Source organism: Amphiprion ocellaris, chromosome 14 (genome assembly GCF_022539595.1).
Source record: "Amphiprion ocellaris isolate individual 3 ecotype Okinawa chromosome 14, ASM2253959v1, whole genome shotgun sequence".
Taxonomy (NCBI): Eukaryota; Metazoa; Chordata; class Actinopteri; family Pomacentridae; genus Amphiprion; species Amphiprion ocellaris.
The window spans coordinates 13,391,185-13,416,636 of NC_072779.1; the positions used below are offsets into that span (position 1 = coordinate 13,391,185).

Genomic DNA, 25,452 nt, shown 5'->3' on the forward strand with positions numbered 1-25,452 from the left:
TCTTTGAAAAAAAAAATCATCATGAATTTTGGCCCAATGTCGAAATGACGTTTTTTTGGTGACATGCTATACTATGACCTTTTTAGAGTGACATGCTGTACTATAATGTTTTTAGAGCGACATGCTATACTATGACGTTTTTAGAGCGACATGCTATACGATGACGTTTGTTGGGCGACACTCTATACTATAGGCTTTTTAAATTGACATATTACTATGACTTTTTTTTGCTTTAGTTTGTTTTGTTGTCTTTTAGCAACATATAAGAATTTGAACAGTTTTAAAAATTACTATACTTTTACTTGTGCAATATTATTCTATGGCATTTTTTAGACGACATATACTCTGATGTTTTCTTGAATAACATACTCTTTTGACAATATACTGCACTATGACATTTTTTTAACCACATATCATACATGACAATTTTAGGCAACATCCTATCATTTTGCACTTTTTGAACCACATAATAATCACTTGTGTTTTGTTGCCAACATGCTATACTATGAACTACAGGCCATACTATGTTATTCTTGAAAAGTATACTATACTTTGACATTTTCTGAACTACATCCTATACTATGGCGTTATACACAGAGTGCTTTGGTTACATGTTGATTTATAATCTACATTTTTTTCTGTTTTGTTTTTTGATGGCATTACCACAGACCTGACCGTGAACACCGTTGACACCCACCTGAGGGAGACGCTGCCTAAGATCTCAAGGCTGCTTGGTCGTGGTCTTTCTGGTCCTGCTCCAGAACGCCTTCATCAACTACGTCTTCTTTTGAAGAGGCCCTCAGTTGCTGCAATCTCTGACCTTCAGGAGGAATTGCTACTTTCACTCTGTAATGAGACGGCGGTTATTTTAAAGACCCAGCTCCTGGCGGCTTTGAGTGAAAGTTTAACATCCATCAAAATGGAACTACAGACAGTTAAATCTGAGCTGTTAGTCAGTATTTCAAACATCAAGTCTGACCCGGCTGCCCTAAAGTATGCTGTGGGTGAAACGGAAACTTCACTCTCCACATCACGGACGACATCGTCACACTCCAAAGCAGAGCACCTGTCTGCTGAACTTTTAAAAGTGGACTATAAATGTGAAGAATGTGAGCAGCAGCAGCTTGTGAGCAGCAGAACAGATGTGATCAGAGAGAAGTCATTTTCTTTTTTCTTTCTTTCTGGTTGACTTGATGCTGTCAGATGCAGATGTTGGAGCTGATTCTGATCTTTCAGGATAAAAAAGCTGCCTTTCCTTCACAGACTTTTCAGGAAATTATTCTCTCAGATTTTCTCTGCTATTTATATTTTATTATCTGTGATTATTTCATTATTTCTTCATTGTAAAAATAAAGTTTGAAGCATAAAGACTCATTTAGTTATTTTAATCCTGAAATCTTTGATGTAGCAGAACTAAACTTCCATTTTCCTTCTTGTACTTCTGATACTAGAACTAAACGTATCTTCAACACGGATAAAAGATGGATATAAAAACGATGGAACATCAGTGTAGAATCATTTACAATGCATTCAATAAACCGCCATTTTAAGCCTTTACACCATGAAAAGCATCAGATGCAGCCATGGAAAGGTTCTAACCCAAACAATCATACTATCTTTTACTGGATAGTGGACTTGAGTGCTTTTTTTTCATGCTTTTAATGAATCAGCAGCAACATCACAACAAATGAGACAATTTTCAACAAATTAATGAAACTGATGTCATTTCAAACTATCAGTCTGTTTTAGTGTCAAATTAAAGCTGATTGCTGACAACTAGAACATTAACGTTACTGTTTTAATCACATTTAAGTTTCCTGAACGTTACATTAATGTCAACCAGCCACAGTTTTATGAATTTAATGAACCACATTACGGAAACACAACACACTTCAGCTGTTTACATGAAACTCAACACAAACATCGTTAGCTTAATGCTACGTTAGCTTTAATCAGGCTACAACTGAACAGCTAGCTCGGTTAGCATCGCTAACATTAAAGCTAATATTTACTATGCTAACTTTCTTCTCTGGTCAACACACACTGAAACAAACTCCACCAACATCTGGAGTGCATGGCACACGTTACATCTGACACTAAAGCTGCATATAAAGTGCATTAAAAGCGGCACCGATACGAAAATAAACATTTACTTACCGAACTATCAGAGTCCTTTCAGTGTCTGCTGGTAGAATCAGCCGAAGGCAGAAAACTGGTTAAAACAAGCCAACGGGCAGGAAAACTGTCTGTGGAAAATGTTGTGCTTTTCCACCGATAAATAAACCAACAGTTATTATATCAGAATTAATCCAAACGAGGAGAGCAGCGTCTAGGTTGCCGAACCAGACGACCTGTCAATCATTTCCAGACCGGACTGTCAATCAAGTAGTCCCGCCCCCTGGCTTCGCAAAACTTTAACGCTCTATAAAAAAATCAGTATTGATTTATTTTAATATCGGCCACCTGATCTCTCATTTTGACCATGAAAACTCACGAAAAAAAATGTATGTACAGTCTATGCACTGTACTCTGTTTGGCTCCACACTTGCTGATGACCACTTCCGGTCTCAGAAAATGAAAAAACGGACCTTTTTTCGTTTCTGTCTCTTACTGATTTTACTTTCTTGTTATTCTAAATATAAAACGAAAATCAAAGCATTTTCAAAAAAAAAATCGTGTATCCCTTTTTGATCATGAAAAGGAAAAACGACTTGTATTTCAATTTTAATTTTTGTATTTTCAAACGAAAATTAAATAACCACTCGTTTTTTGTTTTTCAATACCCCTTTCGAACGGAAAATCCAATTACCAGATCCGTACACGGACCCATAATTATCTTCAACTGTAATTTTGACGTCTAGTTTTCAAAACTAATATCAAATTGCTTTAAAACCAAATAATTTTCAAAAATACTGTTATAAAAATGTGATGCTGGTATTATTTATCAGTGACATAAATAAAAAGGTCAACTCTTTAAAGGGTAGTTTGATGAAAATGGGTACACATTTGTGCAGCACAATATTATTAATTCCTTTTATGATTCATTGGGTAAAAGTGTGAAAAAATTACTATATTACATAAAATTCACAGGACAATACACAATTCTGTCATGTAGGGGATTTACAAAGCTTCCATTCAGAGCTACGACATAAAAGCAAAACCTTAGCAAAGAAAGAGTTCACTCATCCCCTCCGGTGTGACCTGATCAGGCCTTTACAGCTATAGCATTCAACAGACAAAACAAGCAACCATAACATTTCAAAGATATGATTCGTAATCAGAATTATTTATTCATGACACATGTTGAGTATAAAAACCTGTACCACAGTGTCAGCTAGAATCACAATATGTTTATATACAAAATATAAAACATTAAATGTATTCAAAATATATAGCAATGCAGTCATTTGTTTGGTTTCAAGGCTTTTATGCGTCACACAGTGCAGCAGCTTGAGGACGAGATGTTCATCTGACTAATACTTCTCCTCACAGAAGCAACAACTCATCTGTAACACTGTCAGCTCTTCAGCCTGAGCTGCACCCTGCAGGAGTTAACAAACACTCAACCAGCACCAGACAAAACAGCGGAGCCCTGCAGTCTGTAAACCAGCAGCTGGTCAATGGGTATTGAAGTGATCTTTCACTGTCAAATGCAGTCAGACTGTTGCAAAGAGTCAAAGAACATACAGATCAATTATACATATTCAAAACAAAATTACAAAAATGATTTCAAGATTATAAACTTGGTCATTTCTATTTGCTTCCAAAAAGCAAGTCTCATAGGTGATATACACGTGCGTATGATTGTACTAATTTAAGTATTGCAAATATGGGTAAGGCTCTTGCTTTCAGTAACTGCTCATTTATATAAATAGCTATGGGTAGACCAGGCAGAGCATTACATCATCCCAGTGCAATGACTCTGCACTGAGGACATCTGCTGGTGGAAAAACATAACGACATACTTCAGTGTGAGAAGAAACATGCGTGTGATGTAGGAGCTTCCAGCATCACCGCTGCACAACACGGCATCATCATGTCCGGCCTCCACTACAGACAGAGGGAGCTATCTGCACTGTGGCAGGCCTTGTGATGTGGATTATTTTCTATGTGCAGAATATTTGCCAACAATTACAAATGATTAATAATAAATTGAAAAAAAAAGTGCCAACAAGCATCTCTCCTTCATGTATTAAATTTGCATATGTTAAGAAAAATGAATTTCATTGGAATGAAAGTGATGCAAACAGAGACGATCAAAGATCAGCTAATGCGAATAGTCTGGCAGCAGCGATCACAATGACTGAGTGAAAAATGTAACACTAATTTCATTTAAACATTAGTGACAATACAGAAGCAATAAATCTGAGTTAAAATTAAAAATGTGCATTCCAGCAACCACAAATACAGAAAGGATTATCTTGAAAAAAGGAAGCTGTGATGCAGCCTGACATTCAAAGGAAATACATTTCAGTCTGACTGAAAATGTGAAATCTAGCTGGAAGTAGAGAGAATGGAAATGGAAGAAGGGAAAGAAACAGAGGTGGTGTACACAAGTTGAAAATATACCAAAGGCTACAGATGACTGCTGTAGAGAAGGAGCATATTTGTGTACCGCAGTTTAGAAGTGCGTTTCTGATCATTTAGAAGCTTCCTTGATTAATTTTTAATAGGACAAAAGTCAAACATAACAAGAAGAGTTTATGTCAAGCAGAGAGTTTGTACAAGGTAGAAGAAAGTTATAAAATATCTGTTGTGAGATTCAATAATGCTTAAGTCACTCACAGCACAAAAACAGTATAAAAAAATAAGTAAATAGCTTAATTATGAACCTGTATATCAGTTCATTTGATTGTTTTACACATGATTACATTATAAAATGTGCATCTGAGCTTGATTTGTTGTCATGCTCATGTATAGCAGGCTACAAGTGTAAACAGAAGCTAATTTTGAGTCGACCTGATGAATATCCATCTCAGCTTTACACACAGTGTGTGTTAGCTGTTAGAGCAGGCTGCTGTGAGCCGTTTTATGTTTAGTAAAGTTCATGCTGCGGACCCAGATCTGTTACACCATGAAGTGCATGTGTCCTTCAGCACCCGTTACAATAACATCCATCCAGATACGCATGGCCTCAGGAGACGGAGCCACCATGTAGTACACCCGATCGTGGGTCTTCACACTGAAGGTCAGCGAGGGGTTGGGGCTCTTGTGTGCAGAAATGAATGTAATTTTTGCAAGAAAAAAAAGCGAAATAATATAATTGAGAGGGAGACAGAAGAGAAGATGCATGTGTGAGAGGGAGAAAAGCAGAGGACAAACAGATGTCAGTATTTACCAAAAATGAAGGGATGTGTAGATGATGCCACATGTTACAAATATGACACACAAACACACACATGCACACAAACTGACTTACTTTGTGTGCATTCTTCAAATGGTCATAGTACACCTCCTCTATGGCTTGGAAGTAAATGACTCCTTTCATCTTGGTCTCGTGTTTGTCTGCGGCGGAGAACATAAACAGAACCGTGATCAAAGCTTCTTCTCAGCATCCAAAGTATCCTGGCTGAGCTTCAGCATGACGTCATCGCTGCAGGAACTTGATCTCACACTCGAAGCTGCTCACCTGCATAATATGTGAACGTCCTGCGATTCTGGTCGAACACGAACCAGCGTTTCTTCCACGTCTTGATCTTTCCTCCCATTTTGACCAGGAATCCTCGACAGGTTTTATCGGTGATGGCCAGATGGAAGCAGGCGTCTGGGTTGTGTCCAGCTGCCTCAATATGGCCGTGAAGATCAAAGTCGTCTTTTCTTACAGGGAGGTAGCGAGTCAGCAGTCTGGACTGTAGACAAAGAGTCGGATTGGTTGAAAATGGAGAAGAAAGCTTCAGATTTCAACATCTCCTCATGAGTTTTTCTGAATACCTGTGATCTCTGTTTCTCCCTGAGTTTCACTTCTCTCTCTACAAGTTTCTGTCTCCTGCTCGTCTCCTCCTGCAGTCGCTTCTCCAGTTCCTCCCTTCTTCTTCTCTCATCCTCCAGAGCCTGTCGGCGCACCTCCATCTCCCGCTCCTGCATACAACACACGAGTTACATCCATCGGCAAACACACACATGCGTTTACAGGGAAAGTTTTGGTTTGGTTTGTTTCATTACCCGATGCTCGAGGAGTCTCTGCTTCTCAGCCTGGGCCTCCCGGAGCAAACGTTCCATCTCCTCAATCTTCGCCATATTTGATGTACTGGCACTGATAAAATATTTTAAAAAAGCAAGTGGTCAAGCACAAGCACAACTATTTTTTTTTTGATGAGGAAGGATACAAGGTAAAATGTCATATTTCCAGGACAAAAGGTGACTCTACAAACACCTCTTCAAAAATCACAAACTCATATTTGTTTGTCTTCAGGACATCTCTCCAAAACATCTTCAACCTTTTAACCTTCTAAAGCCAAACGCATGTTATTATTTAAAATCACCAAAACTACATAATTTCTTTAGAGCCAGAAACTGTAAGAAGAGAAAGAATCCACGAATGTTCAACTTTCTGATGGTCATTGAACTACTCATCTGTGATGTACTGTTTTGCTAAAAAACAGCACCAAATTAAAGCCTAAAATTGTGATATTTAATCAAAATCACTTAATTCTGTGTTCTATTTTTAAAAAAATGACAAATATAAACTCTTTACAATAACCAGATCCTGTAAAAAAAATATAAATAAAAATCTGCACCTTTTGCTGCAATTGTAAAGTGAACTGTGACTGTGAACAGTCATGTAAGAAAAATTCATCCATAGTATGTACGGTTACTGTTGTCCAGTGCTGGTAACACCTGTGGGAACCAGAAACAATGTTGTACAAGGTGATTACAAGTTTTTTAATTTTTAATTTTTTTTTTTTTAAACATAAATAATCAAAGAAATTCAACCTTTAAAAAAAGATTTATGGCATTACAATTTTTTATACTTCACAAAAGACATTTTTTAAATTCCTCTTTACTTCAAGCCAAGGTTGTGCTGTTTCCATAGAGGTGCAGGATTTAAACTGCACATAAACAAATGAGTAAAAAGTGCGAGAGGATCAGTGGCTCAGGGTTAAGAGGATCAAACTAAATTTCTAAAAGTACAACCACTCTTTATCTGATTCTTCATTTGAAACTTTGAAGGGAACTTTAATTTGCCAGTAATCGTGGTTTCTCTCTAACCTGGAGATGTTGTCGGGGGAGCAGGCGGAGAAGCTGGTCTCCAGACTGTCAGAACTGTCCACGCTGACCGTGTCCGACGTCTGGCTGTTGTCTGGGAAGGAGAATGAGTCCAGGAACACGTTGGGCTCAGACACCATCCTGCTGCAGAAATCACTTCGTCTCTGCCTGTCTTCATTCATGTGTGCGTGGCTGTTGCCTGCTGATGGAGGAGAAGATTATGATAAGAAACTGGAAATACCCTCAGCATTGATGAGCTGACGTCAAATACACAATCACAACAACAGAGTTGCGATTCAGTAGCAAGTTGGCCGAGCAGGATAGCATCTTGTAAATGTATAAAAGTCTGTTTGAAGCAAAGGGGACAAGTAATAGTGATTCATCGAGCTAAAGATAATTTAATCTAACATAATGGAAATGGTGATTGGGTAAAATAATGTAGATTACAAAATGATACAATTTTAGCCACAATACTGGACGAAGTGCTGTTTTGTTTGCAAGGAAAACCATAAATATAGAAAAAACACGCACAAAAAAATTGATTATTTAAACTGTTCCATGCAAATGCTATTTTATTCAACCTCATCTCATCCTCATAATCATATAGTATCATTCAAAAGTTTGGACACACCTTCTCATTAAATGGTCTTTATTTAACTATTTTCTACATTGTACATTAATGCTGCAGACATCAAAACTATAAAAGAATACATATGGAATCATGTTGTAAACAAAAAGGTGTTAATCTTCAGTATTAATCAGCAATGTAAAAAAATACACAAATAAAAAAAAGCATTGAATGAGAAGGTGTGTCCAAACTTTTGGCTTGTAGTGTATATCCAAATCCTCATCAGGTCTATCAAATATCTATTCGGGTCTATTAATTTGTAATTGAGAACTGTATCTCTTGCATGTGTTTTGAGGTTGCTGCAAACAAGTAATAATGCTAAAAATCCCAAATTCCTATCATGCACATCACTGCTGCTGTATTTTTAGTCCTTGATATCAGATCTGGTTTAAATGTAGTTTCCTCTGTAGTGCCACAGATGTTTACATCACCGCGGCATTTCCTGCCCTCGTACAGTCACACAGCCTGAGGCTCAGCGCTGGTCACAACACCACTACCGCTAACAGATCTGATGCAGATGAGATGTGACAGCGCAGCCCTCTGACTCACTCTTGGGCAGGCGGCGGCTGTTCGCCTCCCGAGTGGAGAAGCTGAAGCCTTGTGGGATGACACTGCCACAGCTGGAGCTCTGAGACAACGGCAGGTGAGCCTGAGAGGGGAAACAGGAGCACACATGCTGTTCAGGACAAACTGGAAAACCTTCACACAACTGCAAACGTCTGTCATTTGCTTCATGAGCTGGATGGGTGTTGCAAGAGAATTCCTGCTTGGGTGGATCATTCTCGAGGGACAGTAAGTCTTCTGGATACAAATAACGAAGGCAGTGAAACCTCCTCTCATGCAGGCCACAGTCTGTCATTTTGAAACTAGTAGTGGTGTTACAGTGTGCTTTATAAAAGAAAAATACTAAGCTCAAGGAAGTTCTACTTAGCAGATTGCAATACAGTTTGATCCAATTGTGTCCAACCTTTAATGTTTGTTCAGATTAATTTTTAAGCAAAGTATTGACCTTGGGAGGAAGCGTGCGTCCCAGAGATCTGCCGTAAGATGTGAGGAGCTGCTGGTTCCTCTTATGAGGTAGAGTGTCACTCGGGTGGGAAGAGTTTTCTTTGCTGCTTCTTCTCCTTTCCTTCAGAGAGTGCAAGTGCTGCGTTAATCACGCAAATCAAAGGATAACAATAACAGCACTCATTAGATGTAATGGAATTACTGCTGCTGGAAATATAAATTACTATTCCACTGTTACAGTAACCAACGTCTCACTACCTCTTTGACGGCTCCAGGGTTGTTAGTGAAGCTCTGCCCCTCAGACAACTCTGCATACTTTCCTTCCAAAGACACCAGCTTCTCCCGCTCCTGCAGACACCAGACACTCTTTAAGTAAATAAAACGGAATATTTACAAGATCAGCATGCAGAAGATGTGCTTACCTTCTGAAGCATGAGGAGCAAATTGTTTTTCTCTCTCTGGAAGTTCTCTCGTTCTTGCTGAGCCTGTAAAGTGATCTGTGAGGACTGTTTCTTCAGGGTCATGATTCTTTCCTGTGAGAAATAAACAGCACAGGATCAGCGCACGATATCCATCAGCGTTTGCGAAGTGTGACACAAAATATTTCTATGAAATTGGCAGGTACTGCAGAGATGTGATGCATTTAAGCAGCAGCAGAGTGAAGAAGGACAAATACAATTTTGTTTTCCCTATGGCTGCATTATTATCCTCACTAGGGCTGATCTGGGACAATATCTAACTACGATTATTCTGATAGACACTGCAATTTGATTTGTGATAAAAAAAATTCAAGTCATGCTTTAGATCATTCACTGTATAAAAGATTTAAAACGTGATGAGGCGTTACCACATGGGATACCATCAAAAACGTGATTATCACAGGAGAAGGAAGGCATGAATTTGTAAAAACAACTGACAAGACAGTGCAATGTTTCAAACTGCAATCATTCAGCACTGATTCTAGCCCTGTTTCTATCTCCCTCCTGTGGTTTTACACTTGATTAAAAAATCAGTTAATATGTTATGTCATCAGTGTTGCATGCTTACCATTGCTGGCATTGCTGTTTCTTGTAATTAGTTCATGCTTTGTGCTGCAAATCTCACAATTTTGCAGCTTTATTTTCATGCACAACCTGCAGTAAGATTAACGACAACAAACCGAAATGTAGTATTTGAAATAAAAAAAAAAAAAACAGGAAAATATGAAATGATCACCACAAAAACTTTGTTAAAAGGGTTATAGAGTGTTGGTACGTTTTTCTATTGTTTAGTGCCTTTAGACAACTTGGATTAATGATGCATTTTATTGTTATTACCACTGACAAGGAGGTTATGTTTATTTAACTGTGAGCAGGGTTATGCAAACACTACCAAGCAAACTTTCATGAAACTAGGTGGACAGGTGGAGCATGAGAAAAGGAGGAATACATTACATTTTAATGTGAATCTGGGTGCAAACTTGCACATCATAGAAGAGAGGACTATTGACCTTGGTGGAGGTCGATAGTTGTCCACTTAGTCCTGAGCACACTTAAAGTCTCAACATATTCTATTGCTGTAGCATATTTATTTACATGATACACTATCACCCTTTAACATTTGGTCCAGTTGCTTTTGTCTTGGAGGCGTTCACATTGTTATTAAAGCAAAGCTATGCTAAAAGCTTGCCAAAATTCGGTTTGGTTTCTTTCTTGACGCCTTGGTAAATTCATATTGCTACAGCCAAGATGTTAAAATCCAATCTAGTGTTTTTAGTTTAGGTACTTATGGCTGAAAACTACATGTTAGAGTGATGCGATGTACTGCTAGCTGTGTTTCACATGCACTTCATGCCACATGCACACTCAGAAACCATAAACTGTACCTTTCGCGTGACACTAAGCCGCTGACACTCTGCAATCTCTCGCAGCAGCTCTTGGTTCCGATTCTCTTTTTCCTCGTCCTGTTCAATTTTTCTCTCCAACTTCTGAAACTCCAAATCCTCTGAACTTTTTGACTCCTCCCCAGCTTCCTGAGAAACAGCAGAGAAACACAAACACCCAAATTACAACTGCAACTAAACTGAACTACTTTGGGTACAAGAAAGGAAGTCTAGGTAGACTGTGTAATTAACATTTAAGACTTCATCATAAAACTGATGATCTGCTTCACAGAAAAACAAAAAATGGTGCATTTTGGACAGTGTAGTGTTAAATTCCATAGCCTTCCAAGTGATGGTAGGTTTTCAAGTAGATTTGGTTTCCCACCAAATTGGAGTCACATTTGCAGGCAATTTTTTCACACATGGTAGTTATTCGGGCCCCTTCTCAAATGTGGCTTTAAGAGACACCAGAGCTGTAACAGAAGCTGTGGATGGGAGGAAAGAGATCCAGGAGGAGAGAGAACAAGGTCCAGAGGGATAACAAAAGCACAGAAAGAAACAAATTGGGTAGAAATTGGAAAGAATAACAGACACTGAAGGTGAAAAATGAGATCTACATTTTTCTGTGTCCTGCTGTTCTCTGCCAACATGAGTAAGCTCTGGAGAAAACAGAACAAACTGCCTGATGACTTATCAGAAGAAAACATCTGCTAACAGGTTTATGAGTTTATGCTTTAACTCTTTTTGTTGGCAAAGGTCTTTCCGAAGGTCCTTTCAAGCTGCTTTGTGAATCCCATTTATGATGACTCCTCTGGCTTTGGTGCTGGTTTGCATTTCCTGTTGAAAGAAGTTTGTTTGGTTTTTGAAAGACAACTGCACTGAAGTGTAACTGAACACTTTCTTAGGAAGTTGTGGTTGAACTGAACTGATCTCTGTCCGTTTGTTTGAGATGTGGCTTTACATCAAGGCCTGATGCTAGAATTCCCCTTTACTCACCTCTGACCACTCTTTGCAGGATTCTTAATGAAGGACAGACTAGAAAAATGACTATGAGATCATCTCATATTGCTGCTATCTCTGTGCAAACCCGATCTCTCAAAAACAAGTCATAGCTTGAATTTTTACCTGTGGCTTCTCTGTGTTGCTCGCCTTCTCAATACTATGAATTTTTCCCTTGAGTTCATCCAGAAGCTCCTTTTCTCTCTGCAGCTGAGCCATCTCAGACTCCTGCTCTCCCTCCAGCAGGGCACACTCCACCTCCATCTGCAGGAAACAGCAGCGCAAAGTAGAAAACCGGACTCAGGATCCATTTTTATTCAGTGCATTTGCCGCTTTTCTGACTTCAGGTGGTTGCCTCATTCAGCAACAACTCGGTGCATTAGGCAGCTCATCAGTTTTTACTGCGATGAGCTGCTGTGATAAACTGCTGCACCATGTTCTTTGACTGTTTACAACAAGTGATCGGTCTAGATAAGAGCTGTCTAGCTGTTCAGGTGTCAGGTGTATTTCTAAACTGCTCTTTGCCGTCTACCTCTCGGAGAGACTCCTCCATCTGGTTGTCCAGGTCTTTGATCTTTTGCTCCAGCTCCTCGATGTTGTTCAGAACCTGAATTCTTTCTTCCTCTATTTGCGTTACTTCTTGTTTCAGCTGCACACTCTCCAAGGCCTGTAATGACATCAGGAATGCACATAAATGCTTGGCTCCTTAGGAAAACACACAAACAGCTAAACAGTCAAAATTCCCCCAGTTTACTGGCAGGAGCTTCTTTTGGTGATTGAATCCACAATCAAAAGTTTCAGATAGCTCATATTACATCAGAAAACCATTTTTCCTTGAATAAATGATGTTGTTGAAATCATTTTCCAGTCCACAGAATCATTTTTTTTATTGAATATGACACCGGCAGCTGCTGTTTTAGCTCATCTGAAGCTGGATCTCTGACAACGGGGACAGGATTCTTTTCCATTTGGTGTAATGGAAACCTCTATCAGTGCACTCAGCTGCTAAAGCACTCCCACATACGGCACCATTACCAGCATCCTGCAAACATTCATTCATACTCATGTGTGGGTGCATTTAAGATATCCTGTAATATCAGGTATTCCTACTTTAAGGAGCCAGAGTGGATTTTTTATGGTCAGAGGCAGCACTAGGATTTATAGTTTCCCAGATGGGTTGTGAGCAGTCTTTGTTCCTGCACACAGCTCAGAGGTATGCAAGAGATGGAAGAGAGGTTATTTGGAGTCTATAAACCTCTGTCACAATTAACACACAGCACAAATGATGTCTCAACTTGGAAGTCTAATTTTAGAATTGCTACAGATGGCATGATTAACTACATTTTAATTCCTGCAGGATCTTCCATCCATTTAGCCTCAGTATAAAGTTCAAAACATCTGGAAAAACGTGAGTCTTTGCCATGCCTATACACTAGCATTCTTACAGTTATACACCCGCACACAGTTGTGCACGCATGCACACACATTCGCACACTAATTCTCCACGGGATAAAGTCATTTCCTGTTCCCCCCCTCCTTAAAGAGTTTGAATGGCTGAGTGCTGAAACAAAACTAGGACTTCTTCATTAAAACCAGACACAACGTTAGGTTGTGACCGCTCCAGAGTGGAAAAAAGATGGCCTGGAGGAGGTGGCCCATCTGGGAGCTGCAGTAACTGATGTGTTTAGTATATTTTGTATATGTAAATGTTCATTCATTTCTCAGGATGTGCCGAGAGGCTTCGCACTGTAACACACCCAAAAAAGGTGAAGAGAGAAAAGACGAGGCCAAATCGTAGAAACATCAAAGCCGTCAGAGGGTCTTATGCAACTGTGATTACCCTGTTTATGTGTCTGAGCAACCCACATAAACAGGAAACATACAAACGTCTAACTGCACACACTTACAGCATTTCTGGCCAAAGATGCAATACTGACGAGGAATCTACCTCAAAGTTTGTGAAGGTTTCGGTGCAGAACAATGCTGTGGAGGACAAACACTATATGAAGAGCTTCATGCTACATGTGTTTCCACTTTTCGTCTACATAAATCCAGCCTGGACCAAATATAAGACAGAATTCATCATGAAAATTGTGTTTTTTCAGACCATATTAACCCCTTAAACATTGCAAAAACTTTCTTAAACTTTAGGAGCAGGTGGGAAATGGTTGCACCAATACAAAAACAGGAAAAGTTGTGGATAGTTTGACATAATTTGGACATTTTTTCCTCATAGTTCACATTCTGACACTCGGTATCTCCAGAACTTAATAGTCTGCAGCCGATTTTCAATGAAGGTCTGTGGAAATGTGGAACAAGGAATGCAAATTAACAAAAAAAAAATTACTGTGATGATACAATAGGTAAACAAACAAGATAAGCAAGCTATCAGCAGTCAGATTAACTTCCAGAGAAGGGGTGTGTCCCATTCGTCTTTACTACAGGCTAGAAAAACAGATCACCAGTGTCAGGGTCCTGGTTCTGTGCATGCTGGCTCACTGTTACACTACCTGTGTTCAAAATCTCTCACTGTATCAATACATAAATCTAAGAAAGTAAATAAGGACTAAAAGCAACACATTACATTGTTTGATTGTTAACATAGGTAGTGTGTATAGGATTAAAAGTTCACCCAGTAAGTCCCATAATTTAACAGTCCACCCACTATGTGGCTGACTACATCTTTTTATTATACTTTATTATTTCCTAAATGGGAAAATCCGCTAAGTAAGCATTTACGGCCCCAGGAAATGCGTTTTTATTTTAACTATCTGTTGCAGTTACTGTAATGATTACAGAAATGTTCTAGTATCGAGTTATGGGAATTAGCCATATGCTCAATAATGGCACTCATGCAAATCTTGCTGTGAAATTTTAAAACTTCAAAATAAAACACTTGACATGACAGAAAAATATTTCTGACTTTAGTAAATACTTCACACTTTAAGTGACAGTAAAACAAACATCTGTGATTAAGCTCTGAAGTCAACCTGAGGACGACCGCCATGTAACAGTACTAATGACCCTGTGTAACATCTAACCTGTCTGAGGTGAAAAATTGTTCACGGTCCCATAATTATGGTTAAATAATAAAGTTACTGTTTTCATATGTGTAACTGTGTGCAACTCTCCATATAATAAACTCAGAGGAAAAATTCCTGGAAACTACAAACTTAACTTCAGGTTCTGTTAATGTTTTTTCCTACCACTTGAGTCGTATTAATCCAACCGGTTACAGGTTTTTCTGAGGTTGCATTTTTACAGACATTTAGCCTTGCAAATATCACATTTACCAGCAAAGTAAATGAGGCCACACACATGGAAGGTGTTTTGTGAGTTTTAGAAAGGTCTATGTGTTCGTGTCAATCTTCTAAATACATATAAGCTGTGTTTTTTCTGCCCTCTGTGATGTTTATGGACAAATGTTGGTGCTGAAATGTGGAAAATGCCAAATGTTCAGACTTAGTACTGTGTCCAAACAAAGACAGCGTAACCCTGAGGAGGAGCTTTGAATTTTCCCTTATTTAGCGTGAGATTTGTTGGGGCAGCGGGAGAGCGTGAGACAGAGCATGACAGCAGGTGTCTCAGACCAGATTATATGAGTTGGCAACACTGACTAAAACAATAAAGAAAAATGCAGAAAAGATTGTAGGTTTGTTCTTATTAATCGTTTATATTCATTTATCCAAAGTTCTCATAACAAACTCTGTCTATTAAGTGAGTTTTTTTCTTTTTATTTGGCATAACTGGTTGAGATATATTTTCCACTCGTTATAATTTGATCTCATCCTTCTGATCTGGTGTTTGTCTTGCAGTATGAGTCTGATGAGACTTACTTTGGCTCTGTGGCGTGTCGAGGGTGAAGCTGCGCTGCTGTTCAGGCTGATAGCAGGCGAGTGGGACCTGACATCTCTGTAGCTGCTCTGCTGACGCTGGCCGGCCTGCTGCTCCTCAGGGAGCTGGAAGTCTCTGGCTTTGGCCCCGAAGCAGCTCTCTGGAGCCGTGCTGCTGGGAGAGTCAGAGAAAACCGACTCATCGTCCGACACCTGCAGCTTCTCCAACTCCTTATTGATCTTCTGCAGGTCAGAAACAGCTGACCCTGCTGGCTCTCTCGCCACCTGCCCCAACTCAGTGCACAGGGTTAGGATGGTCTCCAGACGCTGGCATTCCTGCAGACAAGATTATTTAACGATATTTTAGTTATTCTGGAACATAAAAATTGGCAAATTGGGATGAACAAAGTAAAAAAAAAAACTCACCAGTCTCTGCACTTTCTGCTCCCTGAGTCGCTCATCCCTCTGGTGCTGGTGATAATCTCTCAGCTCCTCTTTGCCATTCAGAGAGCTGATGCTGCCCACCCTCTGTCCTGGACTTAACCCACTCTTCCCAAAGGACAATCTCCTCTCTCCGAAGCCCAGATCTAAACCCGTCCCGTCGATGTCTATACCCAGAGAGCTCAGAGAGGCCAGGCTGGCTCTCCTGGGCGTGCTGGGCATGCTGGCTGGTACCGTCACATCTGGTGGCTGCTCCAGTGAAGAGAGGCTGCGTCGCTGCCCTGCTGGGACCCCTCCTCTGTGGGAGCCCACTGAGTGGCGAGACGGCAACGACAGAGCAGGAGGGTCTGCTGCGTTGTGAAGCCGAGGCAGAGAGCGGCTGTGCAACCCCAGACTGGTGAGGGAGCCGGTGGAGTACTTCCTCTGACGGGAGTCTCCTCCAGCTTTGCCCTGAGAGTAGAGCCTGCGGCCCATTCGAGGGCTGGACGGCATACTGGCTGCCCCACTTTTAACCCTGGGAGAACGAGGTAGAGGCTCTCCATAGGAGGAGAGGTGAGCGCTTCCATCTGCTGCATTAGAGAGAAGGAGGCTGTCTTGTGACTGGTGGCGAGAGTGGGAGGGACGGAGGAAGCCGTTGGGGCTCAGCTGGCGATCACCCTGACGAGGTGAAGGAGGGACGCTGCTGCTGGTCATGTAGAAGTTTCTGGAGGCAGATGGAGGACGTTCCGTATTGCTGAGGATAGACAGTGGCCTGGTAGACTGAGATCCTACAGGTGAAGGCACGCTGAGGTACTTCCTGCTGCTTTCAGCCGCCCTCAGGCTGGCTTCAAGAGCACTCTTCCTGCGCTGCAGAGTCTCCATCAGCTCCTGCAGCTCTGCTTTAGAGCGAGAGCCTCTTAGCAACGTCCCACCAACCGAGCCGCTGTTGCTGTGCTCGATCTTCACACAGTCTGTGGAGAGGAGGAAGTTGACAGAGCATAAAATCCCATCTCCTTTTGGATTACATTAAACAGTCAGATATATTCTAGCTACTTCAATACAGTAAGCAGCAGCGCAGCTAAAAGGAGTGCTATCACAGATGTGCTGAATAAGAGGGGGAAAACCATGGAAGAATGTACACTCATACAGTTCTGAGCCCAATACAAACACTGGCTCAATCAGGGGCTAAGTTTCTTCTAAAAATGGAAGAATGTTGGTGAACCAGGACAAGCCAGAATACATCACAGTCTTTACAGCAAGAAAAGTCCTGAGGCAACCCAAATATCTAAGCAGCAGTGTGACGATGGCCTGAGTCATGGGTGGCTAGATGCTGAATACACAATTAATTAGAGTTCATTTGATTTTAAAGAATGTCCACAACTCCGTCAAAAATGTGGGTTTTATAAACAAATTGTGGACCTTCAAAATTATTCTGATGACTAATGAAGCTTATTGCCTCATTTAAATTTGGGGGATTGACTCAGTCTCAGAGCCAGCCTTAACTGGCCATATGAGGAACTGCACCTCTGTGCTTCATTTCTCGGCCTTAGAGGTTGCTGCTGGGTTACATAAGGCTATCCAGATAACTCAATAAATTCCCTTCATGATGCACTTAATCAATCCAGACTTGCATGATGTTAACCATGTTTACTGTCATTCAGCTGACTCCGTTATTTCGTTACAGGCAGTAAACAGATATTATTAAATAGTACATCAAATACTGGATGTAAGCAATACTGTAGAACACTATACTATAGAATATTCTGTCAATTAAAGTCATCAGCTTTAGAAGTTCATCCAAATAAAATACAAAAACAAATTGTCTTACCTGAACCGTAGCCCAGAGTGGCCACAGCACTCCGCTGAGGAAGCATGCTGTTCATCACAGTGGCCTCTTTTCTCTAATTTGGTCTGAGGATGCAGGATTCAGCTGGGCCCTCTGCACTGTCTTCCCTGAGAAGAAGAAGAAAAGGAAGAAGGGGATCAATATGACACTCTCAAACATGAAAAGACTATAAAAATAGCACATTAAACTGATTTATTCTAATCCTGACTGTTGGAATACAAATGAATATGACATGTCACAACCATTTTAACTTTCCTTCCTCACACCTCGCACTATTAACTCCTGAAACAACCCACAATATCCAGGAAAAGAAGATTTGTATTGCAGTCCTTCAACGTATCCAACAAAACTCTATACAACAATGCCTCAATTCAAGGAGATATTTCACATGTGCATATTTAAAGGGGAAGAAAAAACTTTCTCCAAGACTAAGTATTAAAACAGATCCAGAGGAAAGTTTTAATGTCTGGCCCAGTGTCACCAATAAAAACCAAGTCTGAAAAGCAGCAGTTTGTGCTTCAATCGATGCTCTAGCCTCAGTCTCAGTGAGGCAGCAGCCAGAGTTAGAAGTTTAGGCAGGTAAATCTGGACAGGGACCTTGTGAGAAACTGAGAATTGATTTATTCAATAAAAAACACTTTTTTGGCTCTCATAATTATAATTTCTGACATTTCATTGAACAGATCTTTAATCGAGTTATAAATCAGTAGACTACATGATTATGAAAACAATAGTATTTACAGTCTCCAATCCTTAGTTGTTCAATAGACGATCTTAAATGGCCCTTAGCACAAAAGGAAACACTTACTCTCTCCTCTAAGAAAAAAAATGAAGGCCTGAAAAATAAATACATCCATCTTGAATTCCCAGTTCTCCACTTCAATTCATAAATCACAGAGATTACACCGAGTGAGGATATTATTGGTTCCAGCGATTCAAGAGAGGGATTTTGAAAGTCAGACGTTAGTGTTTCCTGAATCCACAGACAGCACACACACACCAGAGGAAGACAGAGATGGCTGATCCAAGATTTTCTGGTCCTGCTGTCTGGAGCGAGGGCCTACAGGAAGCAGGGTATCCTTTTACACAGTCACACAATCAATCAGCATGAGTTCATTCTCCAGAGCTCCTAAAAAAAAGAGGGGAAAAAACCCCAGCCTCATCTCAAGAGCAGGAGGTTTCTTTCCTGCATCACCAAGACTACAAGCCAGCAGGGTGGTGCGGATCATAAACACACAAGGAGATGTAAACAGTTTGAGGAATGACCGCTGATAAGCTGGCTTTCATCTAATGTGTGGTAACACTGTGAGGATAAATACTTTCACATTGCAAAAGACTTACACGTCACTGGGCAGACAAACACAACTCTTACTTCCACCCAAAGACAAAACAGATGTTCGCCAAAGGGGAGTAATTTAAAATCAATCATGCTTTGATTCATCATTGGCTCTGTGGAAGGAAAGAAAAAAGAATGTTCCAATTTCCTAGACCTGGTGACATCTTCAAATGTCTCGTGTTGTCTGACAAACAATGCAAAACTTCAAATTCAGCTCAAAAAAAATGACAAAAACAGCAAAAACTTGAATTAAAAATACTCGGAAATGGCTTTCATTGCTTGAAAAATGACAACAAACTCGGTTTAACAATGTATCCATTCGCACAGTACACAAACAAACATGTGATCAATAGCTTGGACACTTTTCCTGATAACCCCAGTTGTTTTCATCCACTTTGGGTAAATAGTTGCATCATTTTCTTGCAATATGAAATCAGTAGATATCAACATTAAGTGTGCTTTTTAACAAAGTCACATAACAGCTCAAACTTCTTCTTGTAAAACAAGTTTCGAGCAGCATCACTCACTACAAGTGTTTTTTTCTGGCATTTTGGTCATTTTACGGACACTGAACGCTCCACATTTGGCAACAGCGATGCAACCAGTAAAAACAGCAGTGAAGGGCGCATCACTGTGTGTAGCGAAAAGCCAATTTAGGAGCCGATCAGTGGAGTTTTCGGTTAAAGGAAAAGCGACTGACCTTGGTTTTCCGTCCCAGTCACATAGTTAGAAGTTGTCTGCTGCGCGTCTGCTGCTGTTGGAGCTGCGGTTCCTCCTCTGGGTCTGTATGGAGCAGCAGAGTAAAGTCTTCCCATGACAAAGGAGCAGACAGGAGACCCTCTGCTCCCCTCCCACCCTCAACTCTCTGCTCAGACTCCCCTCCCCAGGACACACACACACACACACACACACACACACACAGACAGACACACAGACAGACACACAGACAGACGGTGCCTGCATCAGACAGAGCTGCTGCCCCTCTCTGGTTAGATAGTGAACTGCTGATATGTATATTTTTTTCCCCTCTCTTTTTATTGACAACGTGACAAAACAAACAAACAAGGCAGCTTCTCGTGTGTTTTTCATCACAGCTCTTCCTGCTTAAGGTTGAGCAAGAGTGTTACTAATTGCAAAAGTCAAATTTAAGTACAGGAAAAACAAAAACAAACAAAAATGAATAAAAAGGACTACCTCACATTGACTTAAACATCTACATCTAGTCATGAAAACATCTTAACCCTCCCATTCCCAAGCAGTTTTTGGGGGAATTTACATGCTATCGATATTTTACTGCTTACATTTTTATTTGTTTCATTGCTTGTCTTGATTCTGTACTGTGTCAACACAGCCTGCAGGTCAGCTGAAAATGTGATAATTTTTTTCTTGGATGACTGTTGGTTGCAGCTGAATCAATTATGGCTTCACTGTTGTGCCAAGAAAAACTCTTTTATTTACTTTTTTTTTTGTTTTGCAGAATCTGATTAAGTACATTTTTTGGCAATTGTTTAGACATGTTGAATAAAGCAATTTTGATTAAATATCACAATTTTAGGCTTAGATTTGCTCAATTTTCCTGACAGAATCGTTAGAAAGTTGAAATTCAGAGGATTTTTTTTGTTTTTGACTATTTCTTGCTCTGATTATTGTTCAAGTTTGGGGATTTTCTTAACGACAGCATGAAGAGAATTGTGTGCTTTACAAGCAGAGATGGCAGAAAATGCAAAATACAGCACAAAATAAAATGAAAATAAACAAATAAAAAACAGCACAGACAAGTTCAATACAATGCATATATAACTGACAAAAACACAAAAAAGACGAAAGATAGGAAAAATAAGAATTGAAATAAGTGAATAAAAGTACAGACAAGATCAACAGAAGTACAGACAGTTTAGACTAGGCTTTATGAAAATAAAACAGATCATTTAAAGGCAGTATGGAAAAAATTACTTAAAAACGGCAACATTTTGGACAAATCTAAGTTCCAAAAGGAACATAATGTATAAACATCATTTCATTGTGTCTTGTCTGAACTTTGGGCTCCACTAACTGACCAGTTCCTGCAGAAACCTCCAGGCCTGTATTCAGCAAACATATCTTGATATATTTTGGGCCCAGACCAGAGACTCGTATTGTCTAACAGTACAGTCTTACTTTCAGGTCTATATTTAACTGGGAGTCAGAGCAGGGATCTAAGAATCAGAATATTGTGTTCTCTCCAGTGTCTCAAAGTGAATTTAGTCTTTAGCAGTCTTTAGCATCTCCAATTATTTGCCCAAACCTTCCATAAATCTTTAAGAATATGTTTCATTCTTACTCTTTTTGGGTAAAATTATTTTAATAGAATGTTTCTAATAACTGTGTCGTCTTTCAGTGTTGATATTAAAGAGGTTGGTATGAGTTTTTTTTTTTTTATCATTCTATCATATACTTTAGCAGTATATTGTAGTTGGAACTTCTTGTGCTGAAACAAATTTCCATTACCATAAAATGGGCAATAGTCCAAACCCCTCTGGATTTCCTTTCCTCAATGTACACAGATTTCTATTGAGCAATGTGTATCTGTTGCTAATAAAAAGCAGAACATTGAACCAGTGGAGAGATAAAAATTAAAATAATAATGTAGAAAGAAGTCTGCTCCACCCTGAAAGATTTTGTTGCTGCTCTTGTGTTTTCATAGTTTTTAAATAGGTCATTTTTCCTCATGTGCTGACATTTGTTTGCTGATATTTGACGATGTAAAGGAGAAAGAAAGAAAAAACACCCAAAAGGCATTAATTAAGTCAGCAATATCAAATATATTCTTTACGTTTCAAAGAGGAATCCCAGTATTCAGTCACTTCTACTTTCTGTATCTGATTCTGACCTTTTACCTCAGACTGATCAGCACCATGTTGTCATTAGATCCGATTCCAGCAGAGGTAAACCTGTACTTGTAATGTGACTGTTCCATTTTCAACTCCCCTAATCAAACCTGATCTACTGCCATCAGTTTCTCACTGTCTGGTTAATTTGTTCGCACAAAAATATGACTTTGTCAGGTTTTCACACAGAGCAGCCCTCCCACGCTGCGTGTTTTCTGTAGAAGAAAAAGCAAGAGTCGACATTAGTGCTCTAAGTTGTAAAAAAAAAAATGTTGAAACTTAGATTGTTGTTTCAGCAGTATGTGGAGGCGGGAGGAGGCCCCATTGCTATGTTTGAAACAGAGCCAACCTCACTCCCCCTCGATAGCAAACTGTGCAGGCAGAGAGTGAAAAACCCCAACAGTCCGAGGCGCACAGCAACGTTTAGCAAACCTGTCGATCTGACCATTGTTTGTATCATGAGAAAAGCTCATTAGCACAAATTAACATCATGGTTTAAGGAGTAAATATAAGGTAAAAACGTGCGTGTCTGAGACTAGAATGAATGAAAGGCTACTTTTGGGAAAATCCCCCTGAAACTGTCTGAAAAGCGTCCTGCAACATCATGCAAAAAAACTCCAATTACATCATAGGGAGGGGGCTGTGCAGGCAGCCTAGACCAGATGATTACTTCCAGATACAGAGCAGGGCTGGGGTCTTTGTCATTAAAACACACACAGACACACACACACACACACACACACACACACACACACACACACTCACAAGTCTGTCCAGCGTTCTTTACAATTTTAGGAAAGCAAAGTGACACATATAAATCTCAGGAGTCTCATTTGAAAACTTTAAATTTATTGCCAACACAAAAATTTAATTGTCATGGAGTGTTGGAATGTTTCACCTCTTCCTGTTAAAAAAAAAGGTACAATTTTAAAGCAACCACACCGACATTTTCTTCAAACTGTTGCATGTGTATGCATTTTTTTTCAAACTGCAGACTGAAACCATGTGTAGACGGATTCCGAGTGGAAACCGTGGAAGAAGTAGGAAAAAAGGATGGAAGAAAAGCTGGTGTCGGATTGTAGCAGTGTGCGTACGATCATCTTTTGTAATTGTTGGGAAGTATGAGTCATAGCGTGAAATGTGTCACCCAAAAACAAGAGTGTGAAGTTGATAGCAAAGAGGTGGTGTAAAACAGGGATTACTTATGTTTGTTTCTTTCTAAATGGACTTTGGCCTTGTCTAAAACGCTATCTGGTGCTTAAAAGATCAATAAACAAGCAAGAAATAGGAACAGAAGTGACTTTCCCCATGCTGTGTTTCTTACTTGCCTTACTAATTCGATTACTAAAGATCTTCTGGTCCGATGTCAGAGTTCAACTTTCATCTCAACCTTCACACACCTGAGATGCTAAATCTCAAATATGTATATTTTCTCAGAGTGGCCCCTGTAACTGCTAACAACAAAATGAGACCGGTCCCAAAGCCATTTTGTTGAGTCACCTAAGAAAACCTAATTAGCAGGATGTGGGCTGTAATCTGACCCACATCACGGCTGTTTGCAGAGTTTATCTATATGATCAAGTCAGTTAAATTTGAAAATTGGCTTTACGTCCACTTTGAAACCACAAAACAACATGTTTGAGTGTTTGTTAAACCACAGAGCTGGTCGTTATGTGGCCGTTGGGTGACGCAGGGCGGGATGTTTGGACGTCTTTGGGCAGTGTCATGTTTGAACAGGCGATTTAATCATGTCCCTGCCGTGTCCATAATCCAAATCAAATCTGAGTCAATCATGCACACAGGGATGTGGGTTATTAAACCACGGTGAGCAAAAAATAGCACAATGAATGGCTTTGCTGCCTCTCTTGCTCCAGTAAATAACCCAAGAACCTCACAGGTACATGCTGGTCAAATACTCAGATCTTCCAAAACCAAACAAACTAAATAACTAGCAAGCAAAAAATACAACATCTTAAATAGTGGATGTCAACAGATGGATGACAAACTAAAGGAAAAAAAACAATATTAAAGGCTTAGCAAGGTGTTAAGCCACAATGTGCCACCAGAACAGTACCAATGTTCCCTTGCACTAATTCTCCAAATCTCTGGATCTCTACTAGAGGGATGAACACCATTCTTCCAAAACACATTTTGGCATTTGGTGTTTTGATGATGGTGCTGGAGAGTGCTGTCTAACATGTTGGTCCAAAATCTGACAGAGGTTGGTGGATATCTGGTGAATGTAAAGGCCATAACGTAGGATTCACATTGTTTTACTCATCAAACTATCCAGTGGCCTATGAATGGAGGCATTGTGCTGTCAGGATAGAAATGTTCTACCACTGGATAAAATTTGTTTAGGTTTTTCCTTTAATATGTCTCCAATGTGTAGTACTCGAAAAAACACAAAAATCTCTGTTCACTTACGAGCACAAAACTGGCAAAAATGAGCAAAGTACAAGTAATAAAGGTTTGTTTTGTTTCAAAGTTAGAGCATAAAAAGCACAAACTCAGTGTTGAATCATAGTTTTTACAGTTTATGATGTCAGTATGCTTTACTGATGGGCATATAAATTTTAGCTGATACCATCTGTTTGATCTAGTTGGGTCTCTTTTTACTGTAGGTAGGCCATATTTTACTCCTCGTTGCTTATTTATTATTAGAAACTTGCATTTGAAGTCTGCCGCATAAGTTTATGGCGCATAAATCCCAGGCTCAGTGTTTTCAAATCCATCCGTCTCCAGGCTGCTGGACTGCAGCCCATCATTTCCTTCCACAGGTGGTTCTACTGCTGTTTCTTCTTGGTCTATTTCAGTGTCTGGTGGTAGAGTCGCACTGAAGTCTTCTGCTGTTTTTGGCACACAGCCTGCCGCTTCATCCTGTGCTTCAAACTGTGCTGGCTGTCTGTTGCATTGGTCTCCGTGTTGTCCCATCATGTATGAAGCAGCGATGTTAAGGTCTTTGTGAAGTCCATCTTCAACAAGTCCCGTCCCATTGTACCTGTGTGAGGCTGCTCTGGTCTCCATCGCTGCACCGCAAAGAAAAAAAAAAGTGTGAACTGTAGGACAGCCATTGTGAAATATAATGATTTATTATATTTGGCATTACTAAAGACAGTTTGTGTGTAGGAATTTGCATTCTTCCACCATTTCTGTTTCCATTTTGTTGTCTGTTAGCCAGCATCAAAACCACTTTTGTGTCATTTGGTGTAAAGTTTGACTACTAGAGAACAGAGGGGGTTTTGGTGCAGACAGTGCCACCTTGTGGTCGTCATGAAAGCAGCTTTTAAGTAGATTTAATGAAGTCATGTATTAAAGTTTAGTGCTTGTCTTCACTTGAGTATTTCCATTTTACGACACTTTATACTTGTACTCCAGGTGCATATATGGATCCAGGTGAAGCTTCAGATGTAGTTTTATTGATAAAATTATTGAAAATAAGCTTCTT

At 39.9% G+C, this 25,452-nt stretch overlaps 1 protein-coding gene across 3 annotated transcripts; it reads right to left on the reverse strand.

The window, feature by feature from the left end:
• Positions 1 to 3,265: 3,265 nt before the first annotated feature.
• Positions 3,266 to 20,001, reverse strand: phldb2a (pleckstrin homology-like domain, family B, member 2a). 3 transcript variants are annotated; one of them, XM_023299120.3, is made up of 17 exons: positions 19,838 to 20,001; positions 17,784 to 17,908; positions 15,962 to 16,926; positions 15,539 to 15,871; positions 12,235 to 12,369; positions 11,829 to 11,966; positions 10,707 to 10,853; positions 9,265 to 9,375; positions 9,101 to 9,190; positions 8,844 to 8,981; positions 8,384 to 8,483; positions 7,210 to 7,405; positions 6,163 to 6,253; positions 5,932 to 6,078; positions 5,630 to 5,849; positions 5,420 to 5,505; positions 3,266 to 5,208 (listed from the first exon to the last, which is right to left on the reverse strand). In XM_023299120.3, exons 2-17 carry the CDS (start codon positions 17,836 to 17,838, stop codon positions 5,068 to 5,070), a joined length of 3,093 nt encoding a protein of 1,030 aa, XP_023154888.2. In that variant the 5' UTR covers positions 17,839 to 17,908; positions 19,838 to 20,001; the 3' UTR covers positions 3,266 to 5,067. The 3 variants fall into 3 exon arrangements, with proteins under 3 accessions (XP_023154888.2, XP_035799191.2, XP_023154889.2); XM_035943298.2 differs by having other exon boundaries at positions 7,210 to 7,408; positions 19,838 to 20,000; XM_023299121.3 differs by having other exon boundaries at positions 7,210 to 7,408; positions 8,844 to 8,963; positions 19,838 to 19,999.
• Between the last annotated feature and the right edge of the window lie 5,451 nt (positions 20,002 to 25,452).

Bases quoted from the DNA above. Each gene is read 5' to 3' on its own strand.
- phldb2a (XM_035943298.2), bottom strand. From the start codon at position 17,838: ATGAACAGCATGCTTCCTCAGCGGAGTGCTGTGGCCACTCTGGGCTAC. The intron at 11,967-12,234 runs GTAGACGGCAAA...TGTTTCCTGCAG, and splicing joins TGGAGGAGTCTCTCCGAGAG to ATGGAGGTGGAGTGTGCCCT. The intron at 10,854-11,828 runs GTAAAAATTCAA...GCTGTTTCTCAG, and splicing joins GCAACACAGAGAAGCCACAG to GAAGCTGGGGAGGAGTCAAA.